A 24,748-nucleotide genomic window follows, 5' to 3' on the forward strand; every position below is an offset into this window, starting at 1 on the left:
TTAAGGTTCATACAGTTGTGTTGTGGATTTGATATCCCTCAAGCTGTAGTGGCAACAGAAGGAGTCAGTTGCTCTGTGGAATCTTAAATTCGTAGGACCAGCTCTCCACAGCGAGAGCCTTGATAAGACCTCCGTCCTCATCACTGTGATTTGTCATCTCAAAGATGTGCTCTGCTCTACCAGCAGGATGAGAGGTTGGTCCAAAAACTCTTTATGGCTGCCGCAGCGGGGTCTTCCTTGGCGACGAGGGGCACGAAGCGGTGGAGCACCTGATTTCTCTCCAAGGGGGATGCTGTGTTATTGGACAGTCACAGCAACCTCTAATAACACGGAAAAGAAAATTGGACAAATTCAGTTCTGTGCCAACGAAAGCTGCATGACTAGTACACCAAGCACACACACCCTACTGTCCCCCATCAAAAGTTATTCCCTTTGAACAAAATGAGCCTGAAGCTCCGTGCGGAGGTAGGATGTGTTCACACACAACTAACACACAGTCACATGGCTCCCTGCACAGTCCCACATGTGAGCAATGGGGCCAAAAACAAAATGTGAGCCTAGAGCCTCAAATGAGGCAAACAATTCCCCAAACTGTGCGTCTCCCGCAGCGGTCTGTGATAGTTTACTGCTGTGCAGAGACGATGACTTAGACCAGAGGGCCCAATCACATCAGACTTGGTGGGTGGAAATGGCTACTACTCTATTCAGTGGATGCTGCCTGGCAGGTACAAACTCTCTAACATTAGTAGAAACTATCTTTCTTATTCTTAAAATTAGAGTTGTGGTACAATGCAAATGTTTTGTATTGTTAGGTCAACAGTCTTTAATTTCATTGAGCAACTGTGTGTTGTATAATGATAAATAAATTACCTTGATAGATCACCAGACACCAGGACATGATTTAAGTTATTTTTGTTTTAATGATTCAAGAACATTTGAAACAGTATTTGGATATTTAAATAAAATATTTTTTACGGTCAACACATGGCAAAGTAAACTAAATAAATAAATCGTATTTACAAATACAAAACATGATCTCAATATAGATCCTGTCTTTAGAAAAGAACACTTAATTTAAAGGGATAGTTTGGATTATTTGAAGTGGGGTTGTATGAGTTACTTATCAATACCACTTAAAAAGGTCAATCTCAGTTTTTAATATTTTTATCACCTTATCTTGCCATTATACAGCTTTTCCTGATGGAGAAGCACCATTATATTTCACTCTCTCCAAACCAACCACACTCCATAGACGAAACCGGCAATTTTACCTCCAGGACACAGCTGCAAGTTGCTGGTCTACTGCTACCTCAGTCTGTTTTTTTGTTTGCTTTACTGTGTGATTTTGATGAATCTGAACTACCCTTTCAAAACACCCAGTTCACACAATAACATGAACAAACTAACTGATTGAGGCAGCAGTAGACCAGCAACCCCTGTGTTCTGTGAGGTAACTAATTAACAGCAGTACAGTGATTAGCTTTGGTGCTGGTACCCCTCTCTGCTCCTCCTAACTAGGGGTCTGCCAACCAGCATCTACTGCAGGTATTACACTGACTAGTAGTAAGTATTTCATGCAACCACACATTAAATACTCTGAACTATCCCTTTAAGCTGCCACACTCTCGAACCTCTGCAACTACTGTGGGAGTCAGGAACAAAAATCACACCTGTATTTTGTATTGTAATACTGGGCTTCATATATTATAAAAGGTTCTGTCAATTCTAAGATGAAATCTCTGAAACATTATATTTTTCTTAGATGTTTCATGATTAGTCATCTCTTTGTCGTCACTGGTTACGTTGGAATTCTTATGCAAAATGCACTGTAGTGTTATACCTTTATAAATTTAAATACTAGCTTTCCATATAAATGACATGGAAAAATAGAGTCCGTGCCAACAGTGTATGGAGGCGATGACGATGCCGATATTCAGTGTCAAAGTGCCTCTGTTTTGGAATCGCTATAGAGCGGCGTTGCTTTTTCCCTCCACAGTGATTTCGGTTACACCATGAACCTGTGTGAGCTGCTTGCAGTCCAACGAAGCCAGTAATTTCCTCGGTCCAGGCAGGGTGGGGACAAAGTGCTCAGTCAGAGACACGGAGGCACGGCTGCCAATATCTCTGAGGGTAGGACAGGAAATGACAGTGGCAATCACAAAAGATGGACAGGGTAGTGTAAAAAAACGAGCACAATATAAAGTCTATTTTTCCTCCTCACCCATAATTAATCTTTCGAGCAGTTAGAAGGCCGAGTCCTTCCACGTGGAACAGCACTGCTTTCAGCACCTGTGGCAGCGGGTTGGTAAATGAAATCTCTACTGCCATCTTCTCCCCGACCACGGCCTTCCCGATTGGCTGTGTGAGAGAAAGACACAAAACAAAATCAGATTTGAATTTAGATTTTAATCTCCTTACACTTTAATACATTCCTGATTAATTGTTTGGCTTACCTTTATGGTGAGGTCTGGGGTTCTGAGACGGAAACTGAACTGAGTGGCCACGACCTGCTGTGTTTCTTTGACTCTGCCTGACAGGGTCAGCATCAGGGCGGCCTGATCTATCAGTTGGTCCTTGTAGTCTTCGTACGCCAGCGTCCACTCCAAAATTTTCTCTGTAGACAAGAGATAGAGAACATTAAAAGCATATTTTCATCTTTGTCTCCTTCCAGTGAGCACCAACCAGGATTTTAATGTTGATTTCTGGCTGAAAACTGACACATGGTCTGAACATCTGACATCTCTTTTTACCTTCTTTTCAACGGGATGAAATGCAGCTACAAAATCAATGATGATGTAATGTGTTGAGTTGTAGTTTTATAGAGAGACAATATTGATTAGTGTGAAGGCATTTCTCTAAACGCTGCCCTTGTGTTCATGAGATAATGCGTTCAGAAGAATAGGATGGATATGAGTTCACATTGACTTTGACCTTTGACCTCCACAATCTAATCAGTTCATCTTGAACAATGGTGTCAGAAATTCCGTTCAGGTGTTCTTTCGATATGCTTTCACAAGAATGGAATAGATGGAGGGATGGACGGACGGACAGTTGGACAACCATAAAACAATAATTGTATTCCCCAAATGTCGAACTCCTCCTTTGACTGGGATGAGAAACATTGTTGCTTGTTACTTTTTTTTTTTGCAGACGTTTCTACAAAGAAAGTATATATATATATTTGCCATCCTATTTGAATGTGAGAAGAGTCTTTTCATGCTATTAAAGGAAGAAAAAAGTAGAGTATGATTAAAAAGAACCCTGCATTTCCTTTCTACGTCCCGCCTTGACTAGGAAGCTGCACTCACCCTCATTGGGCAGTACGTCCACATCTGTCTTGTCCTTTCTGACTGTGGCTTTGTGGACACCAGTATAGTACATCACTGCCACCTGACCGTGCAGGGTGATTGTGCGTTGCTCCGAGCTGCTGTTTCGCAACTTGATGGTCAACTCTGCATCTTGTCCCATTTTAGGACCTTCATTGTCCATGGTCACTTCTAGAGAGATGTCCTCTGCTGTGGGAGAGGAATAGGCCTCTGCCTTGGAGCCATATCTACATGCTGTTTCCACAGCAATGCGTTCCTCCTCTGAGCCTGAGAAAGACCGGAAATGTTGAGTTAATTCAACAAACAATACAGTGTAAATGCCTTGGTTTGTATCTAATTGTACTATGAGTGATCTCTGTTAAAGAGATAGTTCGTATAATTTGATGTTAGCTTGTGTGCTGAACTTAACAACAGTCAGTGTATTACATACAGTACTGTATATGCTGGTTGACGCACCATCAGTTAGGAGCAACACAGAGAAGTCCCAGTACAGAGGCTAAGCAATGACCTGCTGTGGACAGGGTCAGTAACAAAAGGTGTTTAAGCCACTTAAAAAGATCCACTTAAAAAATTATTTTAATTGAAAATTATCAATTTAAGTGTACACTATATTTAGAATATTTTCACCACTTTATTTTGCCATCAGTCCATTATATAAGCCAAATATTGCTCTCCCCATAACCACCAAACTCCATTGGCAAAATCAGTAATTTTACATTGCAAAACTCAGGAGCTGCTGGTCCAAAACAGCTCTGATTTGTTAGGTTGTTTGTGCTATTGTGTGAATTTGGGTAATCCAAATTATCCTTTTGAGACAATGAAGTCACACAATAACAAAAATAAACTTACAAATCGAGGCAGTGGTAGAGCAGCAACGAGGTAAAACTATTGATTTCGTGCATGTAGTTTTGTTGGTTTAAAAAGAGCGGTATATTGAGGCTTATATAGTGGTTGATTCCCCTCAGAAAAGGCTTTCTGATGGGTAAAGCATTAAAAATATTCTAAATACAGCGTACACTTAAAAGATTTTTTCAGGTGAACCTTTCTTAAGTGGCTAAAATACATTTTGTTTCTAACTCTGTCGACAGTAGTTCATTGCTTAGCTTCTGTGTGGGTACTCCTTTCTGCTTCTCCAAGCTGGGGTATTCACTTCATACAACCCCACCTCAAATCATCTGAACTATCCCTTTAAGTGAGCATTTCACTGTGTGCATTTTGTCTGATGATACCTTCAGGGTGTTTGTAAAGGTGTGTGATATCATTGCGTTCATCAGAGCCGACAGCCTTGGTGCTGATGAGGTGGCCCACAGTCTTCTTCTCACTATAGATTTGACTGAAGGTCCCATCTATGTTCCTCTGCCAGTAGATTTTGTCGCTGTTAACCTGAGGGGGAGGAAGAGGCAAGGGAGAGAGGGAGTTCGTAAATAAAGCCCTGAACAGATGGGAAACATCACGTTGCTTTTGATGTATGCCATATGCTCATTATTAATACACCGTGCACGCATAATCTGTCAACACAGGATCAGTTGTTCACTCCTGTAGGTCAAGTATGAAGGAAAAAATTGTATTTTAGAGTTCTAGTTGTTGAAATCTTTGTGATTCCCACAACTTTACTGAAGTGCAATACAGAGTGTTCCTTTAAGGTAAATGATATATTCCACAAACCTCAGCGAACACAAATGGAGAGTCGTGTTTGAGGAAGACCTGACCATTGCGAACAGCAGTGAGGGAAGCGGGGCCACAGCGGAAGGTGCCCTGGCTGGTCTCCTGAGGCGTGGCGTCGACAGCTTGCCAGCCCCCGTTGCCTGGAGGCAAGTCTGGACGAGCCATCCAGCAGTCGTTCCACACATGGAAGTTCCTTTAGGGAAAGACTTGAAGGTCAGGCCTTAATAAACAAGAGTGTGAAACCATACAACGATAGTGAAATGACATACCAGATAGAGTCGGAATTGAAGTGATCTATAGGCTCCAGGTTCTCGTCCAGGTACACATCTGTCGTCAAGGAGACATCTGTGTCATGAGCTGAGCTGTAGTTGGTAACAGTTCGACTGGGAATGCCTAAGGACCGTAAAACTGAAAAGAAGATGGAGTGAAAACTTATTAGCCCTGACATTTACCTGCCACACACCTTTACAAGCACACATCACATAAACATGATAAGAAAAAGAAAAAAAAAAGCTAACCTGTAGTGAATATGCCAGCAAAAATCCAACACTGGCCATACTTAATGGGGGTGCCGTTGTTTTTATGATATTCCTTCAGGATTTCCACGCTTCCACTCCAAACTGTTGGACTGGTTCCATCTGAATAATCACCTGACCAGTTTCCCTCCAGGACACCACGGTCATCAGGGGAATTAATCTGGAATAATAAAGAATGTGTTATGTTTTGTTTTTGTTAAACCATGTTTGTCCTTTCCATACAAGCCACAACAGAAACAAGAATAATTTTAATTTTAAAATTTCACCAAAAAATTCATAAAATGTTAACCTCATGGCAGCGTGAGAGAAAAGTAAGGGGATCAGCAAATTTAGTGGGCTTTATTCTCTGGGGACCATGAACGTCAGTGAAGAATTTCATGGCAATCCAGCCAATAATTGATGGCAGTAAGGCTTTTTTAAGCATCGCCTTCTCTACCTAAATGTACCATTTTGTATTAGTGCTCATATAGGATATGTGGAATCTATCAGCTTAGACCTTTGGGTGCCAGAGGTATCCTGCTGAACCACTGCTGTGATGGTTTGATATGGTACTAAGCAAGAGTTTCTATTGGTCTTTCTGGACACTGTATACCAGCACATTATACAGAGAAATATGGAGGTTGGTAAATCAGGTGTAAAAGAAAAATAGTCTCACCATGGCAGAGATGACTCGCACCACATTAACCGGATCTCCCCAACCAGACGGAGGAGTTCCACTCTTTTCCAGGACAAAGAGGCAAGCAGCAAGAATCCCATCATCAAACTGAAACCAAAACAGAGAAAACACACAGTGTCGAGCGCAAATCAGTTTTTACTGCTCAATCTATTCACCAAACACTGACAGGATCACACTGGTCGCTCACCTGCCCGTAGTTCCATGTCCGAACTCCAATCTGATTCTGTGTGCCGTAGTATATCCGTCCGACATCATTCATGACGTACTCCTGCCTCTCGTCTTCAGAGTCCATGAACACTGAGTCATCTGATGGAGAACAAGAAGGACATTTTCAATATATGAAATTTCTTATTTTTGCAACAATTTTAAGGGATGTTTTGTTAGTTATAAATCTTCTATCTGTCCTTAGTGTTACTGTGCTAAAAGCAGAACAGACATTCCTGCAATAAGTATCCATTTGAAAGTAAAGTTTTTTAAAAGGCTATCAGGGTTTGTCTCACAGTCTGTCTATGAAGTTTTAATTTGAATTGCTGTTAAGCAGAAAAAATATCTTTATGTTAATTTTGCATATCTCTGGCTCATACACATTTTTTTTCAGAAATGACGGTGAACAGCATTGTTGGCTTGTCAAGATGAATAGCTTGGAAAATTAACAAGGGACCTATGAGTGATGCTGTAGTTGTAGCTGTATGAGCTATTTCAGAGAGCATGGTGTAATAGGCTTTGTGCCTTTTGTTGGGTATTTTCTAAAAGGAATAGTTGAACATTTCTGGAACATTTATTTGCTTTGCTGTGGAGAGCAAGATGAGAGGATTGATTCCACTCTCATCTGTCTCTTACACAGTTTAGCATAGAGACTAGAAATGGAAGGAAATAAGTAACCTGGCTCTGCCAACAGTAAGAAAATCCACCTATCAGCACCTCTAAAGCTAACTAATAAATTATGTTGTTTCATTAGTACATACAAAAATAAAATGTAAAATTTGACTTTTTCGTCTTGTTTTAGAGAGGCGCAACCAGTGTAGACCACTGCTTTTCTGTACAGATTAAACAAGATATAATGCACAATATGTAAATTCTGCCATTAGGGGGCACTCTCTCATTAAAACAAAAGACATAGTTTGATGAGGTTGTGAAGTAGAGTTGAGTCACAGGAGTAGATTTCTTCACTTTCAAACAACCACCACAGAAGATGAAAATCTATCTGACATGACTGAAATCATGTTCATAGATGAGGTAATATTTAAGTTTTATTCACATCATGATTAGTCACCTGCTTCCATCCTCAGTCTCTGGTGTATCCAATGTATCCTGTGTTTTCCGGAAGCAACTAGCTAGCTATGGGTAGCAGGAAACGCACCGTTACCTAGAATAAATTATGAATTTCTCTGCATTTGAATATTGTCGGAAACATTTGGGATAATGTAAGCACACAGCTCAACAAAATATAGAACATATATAGTGTGTCTAGATGTTTTAATGCAGAAATGTTGCATATTATAGCTTTAATTAGTGGGTTTTAGAGGTGCTAGCTGTTTAATGCTATCTTAAGCCTACCTGCTGCTAGCTTCTATTTAACAGGAACTTATCTTTTCATTTAACTCTGCCAGAAAGCAAATAACGTATTTCCAAAATTGTCATACGATTCCTTTAACACTACAAATTATAGCCTCAAAAATTACCACAAAGTTGGATAAACTCAATTTATCACCTCAAAAAAAATCTAAGCATTATGCACTTCAACACATTTTATTTACTGCAGAGCTATGTGCTACTGTTTAGACCTTTTTCATAGCAGATAAAATGGGACGTAAACAACAGTGTTGCCACTGATTCTAATTAAGATCCTGTACCGTTTAGCAGCAGCAGCCTTACTCTGTTTGACTTGAATGGAACGTGACCTTAATAACATTATCATTGATGCATACCTGTTTTTATTCTAGTATTTCATGCCAACATAGCTGCTGTGAGAAAGGTTTGCTGTAAGCTTGGTGTCTCTGTACCTTCACACCACGGGTTGAACAACATGTAGATGTCATTAGCAGGGTCGTGCGTGGAAATGGCCTGCCCGTTTGCGCAACTTGTTTCCACTATGAGCTGATATCGGCCCACGACTGCCGTGGGTGGAGAATTCACTGACAGCTTTATCCTTTTCTCATCTTGTTTCACAACAGCAGCCTCCCAGCGTCCGTCCTCCAAGTCCTCCACCAAAGGGATGATGACATGAGTCCTCTTTGACACTGTTGGCAGTGGCCCTGAGAGGGTGAGACGAGACACACGTCATCCACATGTGAAGGAATATAGCATGTGGAAACTATCGCTGACTGTTCTTCATATCATGCACAGTTTCTACACCACAATCCAGCTCCCTCCATTAAAGCCACACCTACATTCCTACCATGTTTGGTAAGTTTGAATAAACAGAAACTGAACACCCCTGAATGTAACTGACCTGGTTGGCAGACACACACACACAGACACACATAACATGCACACACATGCACACACAGCATGTCATAACAGTGTTAGATCTCAGTGGAGCTGTACTATAAAATGAATTTCTGCTTATGCACCAGCTTGCTGTTCAGCTGAAGTTACTGCACAGTCCATCAGTAACTGTAGATATTCTGCATCCTGGGTATAAAGAGAGACACCAAAATCTTTAATGATAGCAAAAACCCCTCGCTATTTTATTACATGCCGACGTTGGAATGCCATATTGAAGAGCTTTACCTCTAAAATGAATGTGGAAAATTACTGTAGCCCTCCCTGATTATTATCCTCCATCCTCGATGGGTGTGACCTTGTCTTTGTTTGCTGTGTTTACAAATGCCTGAACAGAAGCGAGTCACTGTGCTGCAATTTCAATATGAGATGTGTATTTGGAAAGAAGCTTGTGTGTGAAAGCAGGAACCTGACTCTGCCTCAATAGGAACAAATGAAATGAAGGAAACAGCTGGACCACCTTGGGATCTTCTTTTGGGAAAAATGTGATTGGTGGTTGATGGCAAGAGAGAAACAATGTTTTGTTCTCGTTTGAATTGTGCCATGAATTACAAATACTATGTTTGCAACTCATACATAAACAACAGGTATATAATAGGTTGATTACCAATTACTCAGGCAACAGGCCTACTGGACCTTAACTACATTATCTAAGTCACAGGTCACATGACATTACACACAAAGTTTAAGCTGTAAAACAGTCAGTTGGGTTAGGTTTAGCCATAAAAACCTTGTTCAGGAAGAACACGGTGAAATGTGCTCAGGTGACGGCCACGTTGTTGTTGGTGACATATATTGTCTGAGAAAGGAGTGTAAAACTTAATGATACTTTATTAACTTTACAACAAACTGCAACTTTCTTGACTTCATAAGAATGTGTTTTAAATTGACAAACATCATGTATATATATAATAATCATGGCACATTTCAAAAGGCATTTCAGGCTAAAATAACACATGGGCACGAGCAATTTCAAAATTACGGCTGGATTTCTGTGAAATGTGCACATTCACATTCCTCAAAGGATGAACCCTTAGACCAGTGGCTCTTAAACTTTGGGGTGGGCCCAGCTGGAGCATGGGTGACCAAGGGATAAATATTAAAGTAATTTGAATGAATGTGATTTATGTGGGGAAAATAAACAAACAGGAGTTTAACGATGTTATCATGCTGAACTGAACAGCTTAGATCCCTTTTTATTAGTTGCTGTCCCTATCAGTGTTAATGAACGATAAAAGTGTGTGTTGGGGGAGTGACATTTTTGACCTCTGAAGGGGAGGCATGCCAACCACTGCTTTAGGCCAATATATAATAAGCTTTTGTGCTTTCTTGCAGAATTAAATGACAAGTTTGATATCAGTCACATATGTGTCCAGTAAATAGACAGTGACAGACAGGAAATTACTGGCAAGAAATGGCCAGGCACATACCCCCCCTGCAAAATTGGGCCAACTATTTATTTATAAGCGGCTGCAGGTGGTACCTGTCTGTATATTTACCAATAGATGATCTAACTTGTGGTGAGTAAGCGGATAAGTGAATTTCCCAAAATGTCAAAAGATTGCTTCAAGAGTTTTACTCTGACACAACCCCACAGCCAAAATGTCAACTCTGCACACAACATATCACATAATCTAAGAGGCAGATTGGCATGAAATGTTCCGAGTATGTTCATTCTCCTAGGGTGGGTGGGGGGGTTAAATCAATTTGTTTCTACTGACATCAGGCATTTTCATCTACCACCACCTCAGGAGGGAAGTTAAATTTTCAGCCTTGCAACAGGTAAGAGTCTGAGAATAGAAAAATTGTCGGTGTGCAGTTCAATCTGCTGCTCACTTTCATTCTGTGACGTGTTATGAAAATTGCTGCCTCTCGGAGCCCTTGGCAGGGCTTCAGACTTTGAAACGCGTTGCAACCCACAAAGTCAAAGTGTTCAGCTGTCATTCAGTGTCACTTGAATTTTAAAAACAACGCTCTGTGTTGTTTTAGATTGGGCTGTGATTAGCTTCATGCTGTGGAGCTCGCGTCTCAGAATACAGTGTTTGGACTGAGTACAGTGTGCTGTTGGCAGGGTTGAAAACACTTTGAACTGAGATATGAACGGAGAAATGGCACTTTGCTGGTCTGATCTTTAAATGAAATATCCACCATGAGGAGCGTGATGACATCATTTTCAAAAGACTGAAAACTGGCTTTATTCACAGCTGTTATTGTCCTCCTGCATATTGATGGTGTGACAGATGGCTTTTTAGACTATTATTCATAATCAGTTTTGTTTTTTTAATTTTTGTTTTAACATCACATTGTGGACTTAAAGGAGCATTATGCAAAATATGACCATCTTTTGACAGTAACTTTAAAAAAATAAGGTGCAGCATATCACCAAAGTGATAGTACTAACTTCTGAAGAAAAAGAATGAGACAGACCCACTATTGTTTCCTGGTATGAAAATATCGCATATCGTAGCTTCTGCAGCCAGCGTCTGTTGGGTGTGTAGTCTTTATAATCACTATCTTCACAGTCTGATACTTGACTTTTTTGACACTGAAAACTGAATACTGATCATAATTTTTCCAAACTAAGGTTCCCTATAGGTCCACCGGAAGGGTTAGGGTTGACACTGCGCGCAACACAACCAGGTTCAGAGTGGGACTGAACACTGGTCAAAATAAAATAATCTGAATGAAAATTTACTCCCTCATTATTTGTAACTTCAGTGTAAACACAAGCTCATTTCATCTGATTTCACAGAGAATCTGACCAGGGGTCAGTCATTTAGAATCAGTATGAAGAAACAGCCAGTCTTCTCACTGATGGCCTCGTTTCCTTATTTAAATCATACAGAGGAATGAGTTTTTATCTGAGACCGTTTCATTAAAGTGAAAAAATGTTGCTCCTTTAATAGGATGGAACTGTGCAACAATATAGAATAGATTTTTTTCATTATATTATTTTGGTTATTTAATTGCAAAATAGCAGCCATTCATTAAACCATGCATGTTTCTTTTGTATTAAGCAATGGTTAAATTTTGCATCACTGATATGGGTGCACGGCTTTTCTGTAAAAGAGACATTGTAATTATTCTCTTCAAGCTTCACTTGTTATCACACACAGCTATAATTGTAGGATCTATACTAGTCTGTGTCCTCTCTGCCTTATAGCAGCACTCGGCACAGTGACAAAGGGAGCAGAGGCAGAAATGAACTGTGGGTAAACAGGTGGCAGGCTGAGGCTCAGACAGTTGGTGGTGGCAGCACTGATGGTGAAATGTCAGTAGACTGGATTTTTTACTTAGAGCAGGACTGAGGACTCGGCATCTGTAAAAACACTCTCACTGGAGCATAGCAACCAGGACCGTTACCATAGCAATAGTAACCAAAAAATCTCCCCCTCCTTCCTTATCTGTCTATAAATCTATCTATCTCACACTCAGATCCAACAGAATCGATATACTCCACACACATGCGCTGCCAAAATTAACAATATGAGACATGAGCATGAGAGCCAAACTTCTTGCTGGTACATCTTGTTTCCTGCCACAGCTCTCAACCCATCACCACCCTCTCTTTACTGTGGCTGCCAAGAGAGAGGGAACTCTTAATTATCAGTGCAGCTCTGCACAGGGCTTCATAGAGGGTCAGGAAAGCATGTGAGTGTGGTCAGGCTGGATTGTGTCCATCCAGTTTCACACTCGGCCTTGTAAGATTAGAGGCCAGTCATGCGGGGAACTCATATAAATTGAATTAGTATTCATAAGCATGTCTGTTGCCTATGAAACTGTAGTCTGTTTTGTTGTTGTGAAAGTCTCTATCTGTTATTCTGATGTCGGTTTAGAACCGTAAAACATGGCAACTCGGTTGTAAAGGTCAATGACTAACCTGTTTTAAGTTCAAGGTGAAGTTTGTCACTGTTGGCGTTAAAAGGTCGAGACAGGGTGATCCACATCTGGAAAGTCTGCCCTCTGCGAATAATGAATTTGTCACTTTGGTAGAGGTTTGTGTGGTGCTCGGTGCGGTTCTGCCCCGATTTGCTTTTCATCAGATCTATTGATCGCACTTTGAGGAGGAGTTCTGGAAAAACAGAAACAAAGAATGAGAATGACTTCCATCATCTGGCTCATTTTTCAAAACAGTCTATACTTTCTTTAAACTGTAAGTTCAATTGTCACAACTGTTTCATGGGACATCAAAACTCTACTGCATGGTTGCAAAAGGCAGTTACTCACCCAAAACATTTCATTCAAGCTTCAAAACCTACTTTTTGTGTCAGTAAATTTGCCAATGCTATCAAAATGAAAAGTTGTTTTGTCACAGAGTGAGTCATACTGGTCAAAATGTTTAAAAGTTTTTTTCACCATGACAGTCAACTCTGCACATGAGTCTGACTTACAAATCTCTGCTTACTTATAGTTTAAGTCCAAAAAACACAACAGCATTCAGCTGGTAAACAATGTAAGTTCTGTCAAGCTGTTGTAGTTTTTTAGACTCAATTTTCACTTTGTAGTTATAGATAGAAAAAGGATACAAATTCCAGCCTATCCTCATACACGTGTGTGTGTAGGAATGTGTTACATCTAGGGTTGTAGTGGTAAATACAGATGTAAGTAAACTGTAGTTTATCTTTTACCTTTTTTTCCAGTTGATCTGAAAATGGACAACCAAACTCTTAGCCTCATTTTATAAGAGGTGATAAACTAAGTTTACTTGGGTTTACACCCCTGATTACATTTACTGTGAGCAGATAATTTACCTTTGATCCTTTTTGTGTAAAGTCAAATACAGACAACTTACCATAAAATGCCATCCATTTGATTTCTGGTTCATTACTGTGACTTGGGATGTCATTTGCCAATTTAGAAAACATCACAAACTTAACATGTCATAGGCATTTTTGCAGAATAAACATGAATGTCTGACAGGTTTTGATCGTTCAATGGATCATTTTGCATGCAACGGCTCAAATGATGAAGGAATGTTTAGAAGATGTGACACGTTTGACAGTTTCACTGAGAATCAATTCATCAGTTCTGATCAGAGAACCATATGCAAGTGGTTACTGTGCAAAATTGTAAAAAATTGTACTTTTGCACACACGTGTGCAGTTTGCTCCATTTCCATTCTGCTGTGAGCAACAAACTAATTGTTTTGAGAACTTACTGTTTTGAAAAACATAATTCTCATTGGAGAATTGAGCCACAGTGAGAAAAGTGAGAAAAACTGTAAATAACCCAACTGATCCTTCATAGGTCCCACTACTTTTTGCTCTTTTCTCCAGCAACAGTTAAACAACTTTGGTCCCCCGTGGAACCTCGATCAACCTTTCCTGTTTCCTGTACTTACATATGCTGTGTGAAAAGAAAACCACATTCTGAAGATGGTTAAAATATGTTGCTGGGGGGGGGGGGGGTTGTAAAAGTGACATACTCTACCAACTGAGCTATAGGAGCACCACAAAAACTTTATTTTCTTTTCAAAATACAAAAGCACATAGTGGGAAACAGAAAAGGAGACAGCTGATCGAGGTTCCAAAAGGGGCAGGACTTAGGAACGGTCAATTGTGAGCTCTCCAAGATGCCAATTACCATCTAGCTCGCTGTCACCAGTCACAGGCTTCTCGCCATTTGTCCCATCCCCCTTATCCTGGTCATCAATCGCTGTGACCAGAGTATCTGTGATGTCTTCGTCATTTGGCGTGGGACAGCAGCACGGGCAGACCTTGCGCAGCCACCGCCGACATGCATTTTCTGTCTCAGCATTGTTCTCTTCTGGCTCTTCCTTTTCTTCGTCTGTGTCTTCTCCAAATCCAAGAGTGACAGATGGAAACCGACCCACTGCAGATCTGTCTCTGATTGACCGCGTCTCTACAGGCATTCTGAGATAAAGGGAAACATAATGAGGAAATCAAGGGTTTAGAACCTTCTGTAATAGGAGTAACACCCCAGTCTTCACACTTAAGATTGCCTTTGTAAGGTGTTCAACACACATCTCATATGGCTCAAAAACTGTCACCTTATATTAAAGTTTGTCCATTTTCCTATTACTTTAGAAAAGACAAAATAGGCTCTTGGTTCATAGTACAGATGAGTTTAGCATCACTTTTAATCCCTCTTATCGACGCCGTGTCGTTATGCAGGCTGACAGTCCCATTACTGAGGGCTCCTACAAAACAGCACGTCTGAGATTGAGAGTGAGACATTTCTGATTTGATCATCTGTTGGAAAAATGTAATCTTGAGAAATATTTGTAAGTACAAATGAATGAACACAAAACATGCACATTATATTAAAATTAAGCACTTAAATAACAGTATGTTCTACCTGGACAGTGATGGAGAAATGATTAACGTGTATAAAACTCAGAATCATAAATTTATGGATTACAGTTCATGCATGTCATGTGTAAAGATACCTGACAGTATATTCCAGTGCATCCATTTGAACTGATCCCAAGTAATGTTTTATTTGTAGCACCACCCAGAGAGAAGCTCGATGTTTCAACTATTTATCCACTATAACTATTCAAACCGTTTTAACCATTACTTTTAGCTAACTACTTTAACCATATATAGTGACCTGTTCTGCTTTCACTTGCTGGTCTTCACACACTATTGCAATACAAAGTGTTGAGGTATTAGGCCTATAGGAGACTCAATATGTAGCATTTTAATTTAAATACCTGTCTGCTAAGTCACTATATTGAGGTAAATCAGTGACGAGTGAGTATAAAGCCCACTGATTAAAGTACTGAAATATTTCTATATTTGTAGTATTATAAACTGAGTGTCTGTTGCAACATTCCTGGGGAAAAAAGCTGTATTAAGTTAATGTTAATGCAAACTGAACATTTACTACTGCTGCAGCTTTATATTAAAAACATTTAAAATGTATGTAAAGTAATAATAAATATGTGTTCTGAGTTTGTCACACCACAGAAACGTGTTAATAACTACCTGCCCAAAACTGAATGATTAAAAAAAAGAGTATATAAAATTAAGTCTAAATGTCATGAAAAAATATGCAGTTTTCTCTGCTCTGAAATGCTGGGGGCGTGTCATCGGAGAATCAACTCTGATTTTTTTTTTTTTATTATTTTATTTTGCTACAGCATCTGGTTTTTGGAACTGAGATGGGCAGATGGGTTGCTGAAGGTATGTTTGTCACTAACTGTTGGGGAGGGTGGGGGTGGGGGGTTGTTGACATTGGTGAGTTGGTTCGTGGGGCTTACATGGTGTTACAGCTAGATTTCACCAGGCACAGCTTTGTCACGTTATGGCTGCACCATGTCAGCCAGAGCTGATTTCTGCCAATCTGCGCAATTGTACCAGCAGTGTTTCAGCGCATCCCAGAAGTCTCTCTCCACTCCACTTCAAATACGCACAAAGTCTATTTTTGATGGATCTGATGAATCTGCACAGAACAGATAGTGCAGGCAGGAACTCAGACACAGAATCGAGTCAGTTCTTCAAAACAAAAGACCCTGTGCTACATAGCCTATGTATCTATGATGGAAGCACAAAAAGCGTAAGAGGACCAAATCAACAAAACCTGAGGAAACATAATCAGGAAGGCAAAATGCTCCACTGCTACTGCAAAACACTGCTGGTGGGGGATGCAGTCGTGTGCAGCACACAATCAAAACCGTGGCACAGGTGTGTCATACTCAGTGGAATCACCTGGTTGGAGTTAGACCATTGTGTCACTGAGCCATATATCAGGTCCACCCAAAAAAAATCAGAAACACAGAAAACATGAACAACGGTTCAATGGTCTAACTCCACAGTTCAATATTATATAGTTCTCAGTGTTTTAGCAGCAGATTTTTGTGAAATATGTCTTTCAGTAATGAAACAAGAGGGAGCAGCCACAGTGAGCTGTAAGATGATGACCTGCAGGAAACAGGCTGCACACCTGCAACTCAGCCAGGTAACCAACTTTACTGTGTCCTGCTGTTCACAGACTCATGCAGTGTGCTGATCACATTTGCACACAGGATAATGGAAGAAGGCCATTTATTGCCTGACTTCCTTTTTAAAACAGCAATAGCTTGTTTTGCTACAACCACAATTTGGTCGCACCTGTAGAATTAGTGTTACCACTGGTAACTACAGGTGTCACCAAATCAACCAGGACTGCAATTTTCCAGATTGCCACTTTAATCAAATTGAAATTTCTTTTTTTTTTTTCGCTGATCTACTCTGTAATCTTTCCAGGTACCACCTGAAGACTGCAGAAGCACTCTGGTTGGGAATTGCTGATTTGTATGAGAGACAAAAGCTCCTGTGTTTTCATAACAGTATGCTCTATGTCATATTAACATTGTCTGTTATTTTGAGGCTATAATGTTTAAACTGCTAAATACCTTAATTGAAATAAGAGAATAACATGTTGTATAAAGACTAAATCACACAGCTATCTTGACCTGTTTGTTCATTTCAGTTCTCTTCACAAGACGTCAAGCACCACGGCTGCTGTGTCTGCCTCCCTCCATCAGGACACATCTGGAGCTGATTCACAGATGCAGAATTACAATCTGAATAAGTCAGGGAAAGCATCCATCCACCTCTTGGCAACGAAGATTAGAGTCACATTTCTCGGATGAACTGTCCAAGAATCAAAGACAAATGTATTTTGCAAAACTTAAGCTGGACAAGATGCATCAAATCCCTCCTATTTGTCTCTCAATTTCTCCCTCTGCTCCTTTTCCCTCCCCTTTCCTCACCACACTCTGATTTGATTTGCATCTGCATCCAATTTCAAGAAGTGCTACAAAGCCACTCAAGTTTTTCACACATTCCTCTGCAACACTGACTGCTATATGTTGAACAAACAGGCTCAGGTGTGGCAACAGCAAGACTGGCAATGACTTCGCTCCTTCATCTTTGTTCATATGTCAATGAACCCGAGACTGTGAGTACAATAAATCATAGACAGTAGTATGTGAAAGGAACGCCTCTTCCCAGCTCAGGATTGTGAGTCATATTTTCTGCTGCCAGACAAGCACTGGTGGGGAAGCTTCTTTGAAAGCATAGCTTTGCAAGTTGCCAGTTAAGAAGCTGAACTACAGCAAAGCTACCCTATGGGGAAAAAATCTAGTTTAGTTAACTGCAGCTACTTTAAAGTAGTTCAAATGACTTTGTGACAGAAAAAGTAAAATTGAAAATGTACGCGATAAAGAATTACAACAAAATACATCACAAAAAAGCCACATGCTAGAAAAAAATGCCACTTAATTAAGTTTATTGCAAAAAGTTCACAGGCCATGAACCTAAATAAATAATTAAATAAATAAATGTCTGACCATTAATGGAAAAGTGCAAAGAGCTGAGCTAAATACTAGCATGAGCATGCTAAAACGGTGAACTTTTGTAGCTATATTTACCATGTTCACTATCTTAGTTTTATGCCACCATGCTAACACTTGCTGATTAACACTTAACACAAACACAACTAGACCTAATGTGGGGCTGATAGTTTGCAGGCCCTTGATCATTAACAAAGTTTTCAACAAAATTTAAATTTTGCTAATCTTTCCTAAGTAGTGCTGGAGCTGCAACAGTTGATTAATTGATTAGTCAATTCACAGACAATTTAACTATTATGATAATCAATTAATTATTTAAAGGTTCAGTGTGTAGGATTTAGTGGCATCTGTGGTGAGGTTGTAGATTACAACCAACTGAATACTTCTTGTCTCACCCTCCCCTTCAGTAAAACTTGCAAAAATAACAAAAGGACATATCTAGAGCCAGTTTTGGTCAGTCCATTCTGAGCCACTGTAGGAACATGGCGGTTCAACATGGCAGCCTCCATGAAAGGGGAGCCAAACACAAAGATTTTTCAGGTGAATATACACTAATGAAACATACTTTTGAAAATTATTTTATATTCCTGCTATATTCTGCCAATAAATCTCAATAAATCTCGGAAAACTGGACCTTTAAGTTGATGAGTTTTAAAGCAAAAATTCCAAATTCCCTTGTTCTAACTCCTCAAACGCAAGACTTTGACGCTTTTGTCTTGTGTGACAAAAAACCTAAATATTTAGGTTTCATATCCCGCTGTTGATTTGACAAAACAAGCCATTTGAAGACATCACCCTGGGCTATAGGAAATTGTACAGGCATTTTTCCACTAGGCCTGTTTTCTGACATTTTATAAACCAAATGATTAATTGAACATAATAGCTGGGAGATTAATCATGGAAAAGATCATGAATACTGCAACCTTTATCAGCACTATACACAAAGCAGAGCTGAGACTGATAGATTTGCAGGTATTTGGTCATGAAACAGTCCCATTTTGACCTGATGATGGTGAGAGATAAAACGTAAACCAAAGGGATTACAATTCATCCTGACGGGGACATGAATATCTGAAGCACATTTTATGTCAGGTTGATCCTTGATGAGATAGCAAAACTGAAAATGTCAGCCTCATGGAGGCACTAGAGAAAAAGTAAATGGATCACTAAAGACAGCAGGAGTCTTCCTCTGAAAACTGCGAACATCTGTGTATAATTTCATAGCAATCCAAATTAGTAGATGCTGAGTAATTTCAATCTTTCAATCAATCTCACTAACCAACAGCATTCCATGCTGCTGGCACATTTTAAAACTATTCAAATAATTCTGTTTCAGATTTGCCACTAATGTATTTTTACCCGCAAGTCACCACAGCAATTATAACCGGGAAACCTCAGTGGGCTGTTAACATTTACTGCAGGGTGTGGGCCCTCACAAACTATTGAAAAGTGAAAATATATCCATCACTGCACCTGCCTGGACTTGTGCTCCATATGGTTGAGATAACAGTCATCTTGCAGGATATTTCAGACACAGAAAAGGGTTCTGCCCACAAAGATCAACAAAACATTTTTCCACTGCATCTAATAATCTGTCAAAATGTTTGCACCGCTCTGTAAACTAACACAGAGATGAGGACATACTCTCACAGCAGTGAGAGTGAGACTGTGTGACATGTTGAGGACGATAAGATGCCCGACAGCTGAACCTGCTTTTATCTGAGATTGTCATCGCTTCATCATCTACTGTGTTACATCGTAACTACTCAGAGCAGCAGCAGAGTTTCTCTGGCTGGCTCCCTCTGGGCTGTGACACATGTCGAGGTGCCTGCATCGCAACATGTTGCATGAGCCCCACGTATGTGCAACTTAATCGTACACACAGATCTAGAAAATGTAGTTAAATGTCAAATGAGGGCTCTAAGTTCTCTCTCACAACATCAGCAGCAGATAAAATGTACACACGTGCTATTTAGTCAAAGCTGGATATTTTCCTCCAGGAGGGTGGTGACCTAGTAAGCATCCCTCAGCTGCACTCATGACTTGTTGCCTTGGGGCTGCTCATTTTGACCCACAAAGAGGGAAACAAAGACCCCTTCACTGATGTCCAGTTCACGTCAGCATTCACAGGCTTTAATTTCACAATAAATGGGCTGAATTTTCTGGGGGCCAATAGTGTTTTTTAATCAAATTCAACATTATTTTCTAAGCAATGAATTAATGACAAAATCCTAACATGCATGCAGAGCTGGTCACTCAGCTAACTCTGCTTTAGTTCACAGAGATTTGTTGGAACTGTGATGCTTGATTTCAGCGCAGCTTTCATCATCATTGATCATGAGCTGCTGATAACCAAACTAGGCTGCTATGACTTCTCATCCACAGGTCTCTCTTGGATAGAAAGCTATTTGTCTGATAGAAAGCAAAGAGTGTTTTTTAATAGTCACTTCTCAGAAATGAAAGATGGATCCTGTGGGGTCCTACAAGGCAGCCGCCTGGGTCTGGCTTCTATTTTACATCTTCCCCAGTGATCTGCCTTATGTCCTGAAAAAAGCAAGTATGGTAATGTATGCAAACGACTCAACTATATTCAGTAATGCATTATGCTAGGTACTAGAACAATGCATGCCAGGAACTCCCGTTTCAATCTGTCTATGGGGGGATCCCATCATAGCAAGTTAAAAAAACAAAACACAAAATTACCTGGGGTCATAATCGATGATTGCTTAACATGGTCAGACCATATAGATGCTATTGTTGTAAAAACAGGGCAGGGAATCACAATTAGGCGGCGAGCCTGTTCCTATGCATCACCATTAATCAGGAAGCAGGTGACAGAGGCACTTCTCTTAATATGTAATTTAGGGCTAGACTGGAGTCAGTATATCTTTGTATGTCAGAATAAAGTCTGACAATATTGATTAGACATTAACCACAGAGATGTGGATGCTGATGAAGTACTCTGTGTTGCCTGGAGTCATATGTGCACTATCAAACATCATGCAGGAATTTCAATCAACTAACCCTCTCTCTTTAACTTAACATAAATCTATACATTTTAATATGCTAAATTTTAATTAGTTTAAAATTTCTAGTTAGTTAAAATTAGTTTAAAATTTCTAGTTTACTTTTTTCAGGCCACTTCAGAACTTATAAACATGAGTTTTCTGACATGAAGCAGAGTTCACTCAACTCATTAAATTAAGTTTAGAAAGAAACTCCATTAGCATATTAACAGACCTCCCAGTATACAGTTGTTTCAGAGATAAAACTCTCTTGAGATGCTTCTGTTTTGTAGTAAATCGTGTCTGTTTCTTTTCATAATAACTAGAATAATGCTAACCATGATTTAGGTTAGTATCAAATTCATTCTCCTTCCTCTATACACTTTGTTGATTCAACTTAATAGCTTGAGCTTGTTGAATTTGAATGTTTTCTCAATTTCACTTAACTCAGCTGGTTTTATATTTATTTATTATAAGTTTGCAGTGGAATATATTACATAAGGATCCCCTGGAATCTTTTCTGTCAAATGTAAACACATTATAGCCGTCTCCTGCAGTTGTGACTGACACCTGTGTACAGATCAACATTTCAAACGAAGTATAAAAGAGTTAATCACGCAATAAATAGCACTCAATAAACTCTTAACATTATTATTTGCATAATCCTGGCATAAGAGTAAGGCGGACAGCACTACTTATCCTTTTTGCACAAATCAAGTGGATTATTTATCCAAGAGTTCAACATAAAAGTTCCAATGTAAATGAATGTGAGTTGTTTACAACAAAGTCATAAATCAAAGCCTGACTATCAGTCTGGCAGACAAACATATATGAGAAACAGCTGATTCAAACTCACTCTGTTCAATGGAAGAATGTGACAGTGCAGACTGGAGGAAGAAATCTTCTGTTCGCTGTGCCTTTGTGTTTTACTGACAGCTACAAGTTTGAACCTCCTTTAAATACTTTGCCTAAGACGGTGAGGACACGCCTTCCTGCTGCACAGAGCAGTCAGGCCAGATGCTTCTCCAACAACTCAAATCATTTTGGTACAGAGCCAAGCAATGACTTAAGGCAACAAATGTGTGAAATCTCTGATCATTACTGTTGTAACTATTTATTACAAATTATCTCTTTGTGACAATAGACCATTAACTTCCAACCTGTGAGGATATTTAAGATCATTATTATTATTATTATAAGCAGTAACTGGAGTCCAACCCTGTTTAGGATTGTGCCTCATCCCTGAATTCATTAATTTTCCATTCTTTCAGTAGATCTATAGGTTACTGTTTTTGACAGAGTGTAGGACAATACAAATCACACCACTCATAGTTAAAAAATACAATCACGTACATAAACAGTACAAGCAGAGATGGGCATTCTTAATTACTTTTGAGTACTTGGAGTTTGTATTTTTCAAGACAGAAAAAAATAAGATGTCATTTGTAACAAAATACTTAAAATACATAATTTAATATGTCATTTGATTCTCAAATAATCACACATTTTATCCCTGGTTTAAAGGAATAATATACAACATTTTCCAAAAAAAAAAACAAAAAAAAACAATATATAGACTCCTTTAAAAATCCCTCTCAATCATCACTTATGGCCCACTAGAAGTGTGTTATGGTGTCTGTATCTGCCTGCTGCCTGCATTTCCTTATATTCACATTATTTTGCTGTGCTCGGGAAGATTTACCAACCAAAAACACTGGTATATGATGTACAAGGAATAAGACTCAAATCTCTTACTGATTCTACCTTTAAACTGCAGGAAAATACAGTACAACAATTAGCCTAATCAAAGCCTTTCTGTTTTCAAATTAGAAACCATTTTAATTTAGTTTAATTCACTTTCTATACCAGTATTTTATATTTAATTTTGATAAATTCAATGAGTATGCATTTGTAATTTGTAACAAGATACTTTTTAGTGTGTTTTTCTGAGTACAAGAGGACAAACAGAGTGCAAATAGATATTTGTATAGATAAAGTAAATCAACCAATAGACTTTTTTCTCAGCAGACATTTGGACTTCTAGGAGATGCATAGGTGTTATAATAACAAAAATGATGCCTTTGTTATATTCCAAGTGTCCCAGTAAGACACGGCAGGGAGACAGTGAGCTAGCATGCACTACACCAGGACCCTAAAACTTAAGCAGCTAATTGTGATTCAGACATTGTTCATTACAATATTTACACCTGTGTGTTTCCGTAGGTGAGATGTCAAAATCTCCTCTCTACGTCCATCACGATGACAGGTTGTGTGGGAGAGTCCACACCTTGCTCATAGAAGTGTGACACACTGTAAGGGAGTGGGGCATCTGTCTGCTTTTGTATAAAGTGTGATAGATATGACATGAGCAGGATGACGGAATAATCTGAGTGATCTACACTGACTGGTTCAGTTGGTTTTCTCTGAGTTTCTCAACTGTATGACAGGTCGCCCATGAACAAAGGCAGCCACATTCTGTTGCACAATTTGAGGGATACTGAACATGTGTCAAATGGTAATACACGTATTTATGTAATACGAGTGATGCAACTGCAAATGGAAAAACCAACAGTGGCAGGAATGTCATCAAACTACCAGAGGTTACACTGTGCTCATCTATTAAACATTATTGTGCAATGCTAGCGTGGCTCGATTGACAGCAATGTCCGTTCTTCTGTCAGATGGTCCATGAAATTTTGTACAGATGTTCATGGTCCCCAGAGGACGTAGCCTACTGACTTTGGTGATCCACAGACTTTCCCTTAGCACCACCGGCAGCTTGACAGTTGTGGTGTGTGGGCTGAAAAATGAAGCCAACAACTGCAGCTCCTTGAATGTCCACGTGAGGCTGGCTCCAAAAACAAGTCAATTCCCACAGTGCCCCATATTAAAATGCCAAACTTTACAGCAGAAGTAAACATGTTTACAGCCTGGTACAAAAAAAACAGTTTTAGTGTCTATACCTGATTTTCCCCCTTCATGACTGTACAGGGGTGAATTTTTATATAACTCACCCATTTTTATATTAAGGCTTAAAGTTATGCTTAACTGGGGGCGTGACCAATTTGAGTGGCAGGTGGTTACTGTCACAGGTGACTAGCTACTAGGTAGCCTCTTCACTCAGCTGCATCAGCTGCGTTATCCCCCCACCCGACCCCAACACTGTTACCTCTAGTCCGGCCCTACTGTCCTGTGATTAGCCACTACTGCTGAAACTACTGAAAACCAGAGAGTCGTTTCATGTGAAAGGGTACATTTTAACCATAAACCATAAAAAAAAGTCTTCTAAGTCTAAAAAAATAACAGTTAAAACTGACATTTATCTTTAAAAACAACATTTTGGTGCACAGATCTTTATTAGGTGCATTATAAATACATGAAGAAGACAGTGTGCTGGAGCGTATTTGTTCTGTATTGTCAACCCTTGGTCCACTCCACACCTGTCTCTCTACAGGTGTGTAACAAATCTTCTCATCAAGGAACTGAAGATGAAATCATCCTTGTTTTTCATTTTGTGTTAAGATCTGAAAGGTGTGGTATTTTTCAAACTGAATTTCATTTCAGTTTATTATTCTTGGCTGACATTCCCAAATGACAGTTTTTGCCTTAAGGTTTTCCTTGGGAAATGCCATGACAAACAGAGTAAAACAAACATCAACTTGCCAAGACAAACTCATCACATGAAGTCTAGAGGCTGAATCCTGATGGCCAGGGAACACCTTTTAAAGGACCTC

The 24,748-nt window shown here is 39.5% G+C and overlaps 1 protein-coding gene across 1 annotated transcript; it reads right to left on the bottom strand.

The window, feature by feature from the left end:
* Positions 1-900: 900 nt before the first annotated feature.
* On the bottom strand, positions 901-21,936 carry LOC146323670 (protein-glutamine gamma-glutamyltransferase K-like). The gene is made up of 14 exons (XM_084722748.1): positions 21,871-21,936; positions 14,292-14,581; positions 12,589-12,780; positions 8,207-8,458; positions 6,391-6,509; positions 6,183-6,290; positions 5,510-5,687; positions 5,261-5,399; positions 4,992-5,184; positions 4,556-4,709; positions 3,309-3,593; positions 2,454-2,614; positions 2,222-2,358; positions 901-2,124 (listed from the first exon to the last, which is right to left on the bottom strand). Exons 2-14 carry the CDS (start codon positions 14,578-14,580, stop codon positions 1,965-1,967), a joined length of 2,367 nt encoding a protein of 788 aa, XP_084578874.1. The 5' UTR covers position 14,581; positions 21,871-21,936; the 3' UTR covers positions 901-1,964.
* Between the last annotated feature and the right edge of the window lie 2,812 nt (positions 21,937-24,748).

Source organism: Lutjanus erythropterus, chromosome 7 (assembly GCF_056507025.1).
Source record: "Lutjanus erythropterus isolate fLutEry1 chromosome 7, fLutEry1.hap2, whole genome shotgun sequence".
Taxonomy (NCBI): Eukaryota; Metazoa; Chordata; class Actinopteri; order Lutjaniformes; family Lutjanidae; genus Lutjanus; species Lutjanus erythropterus.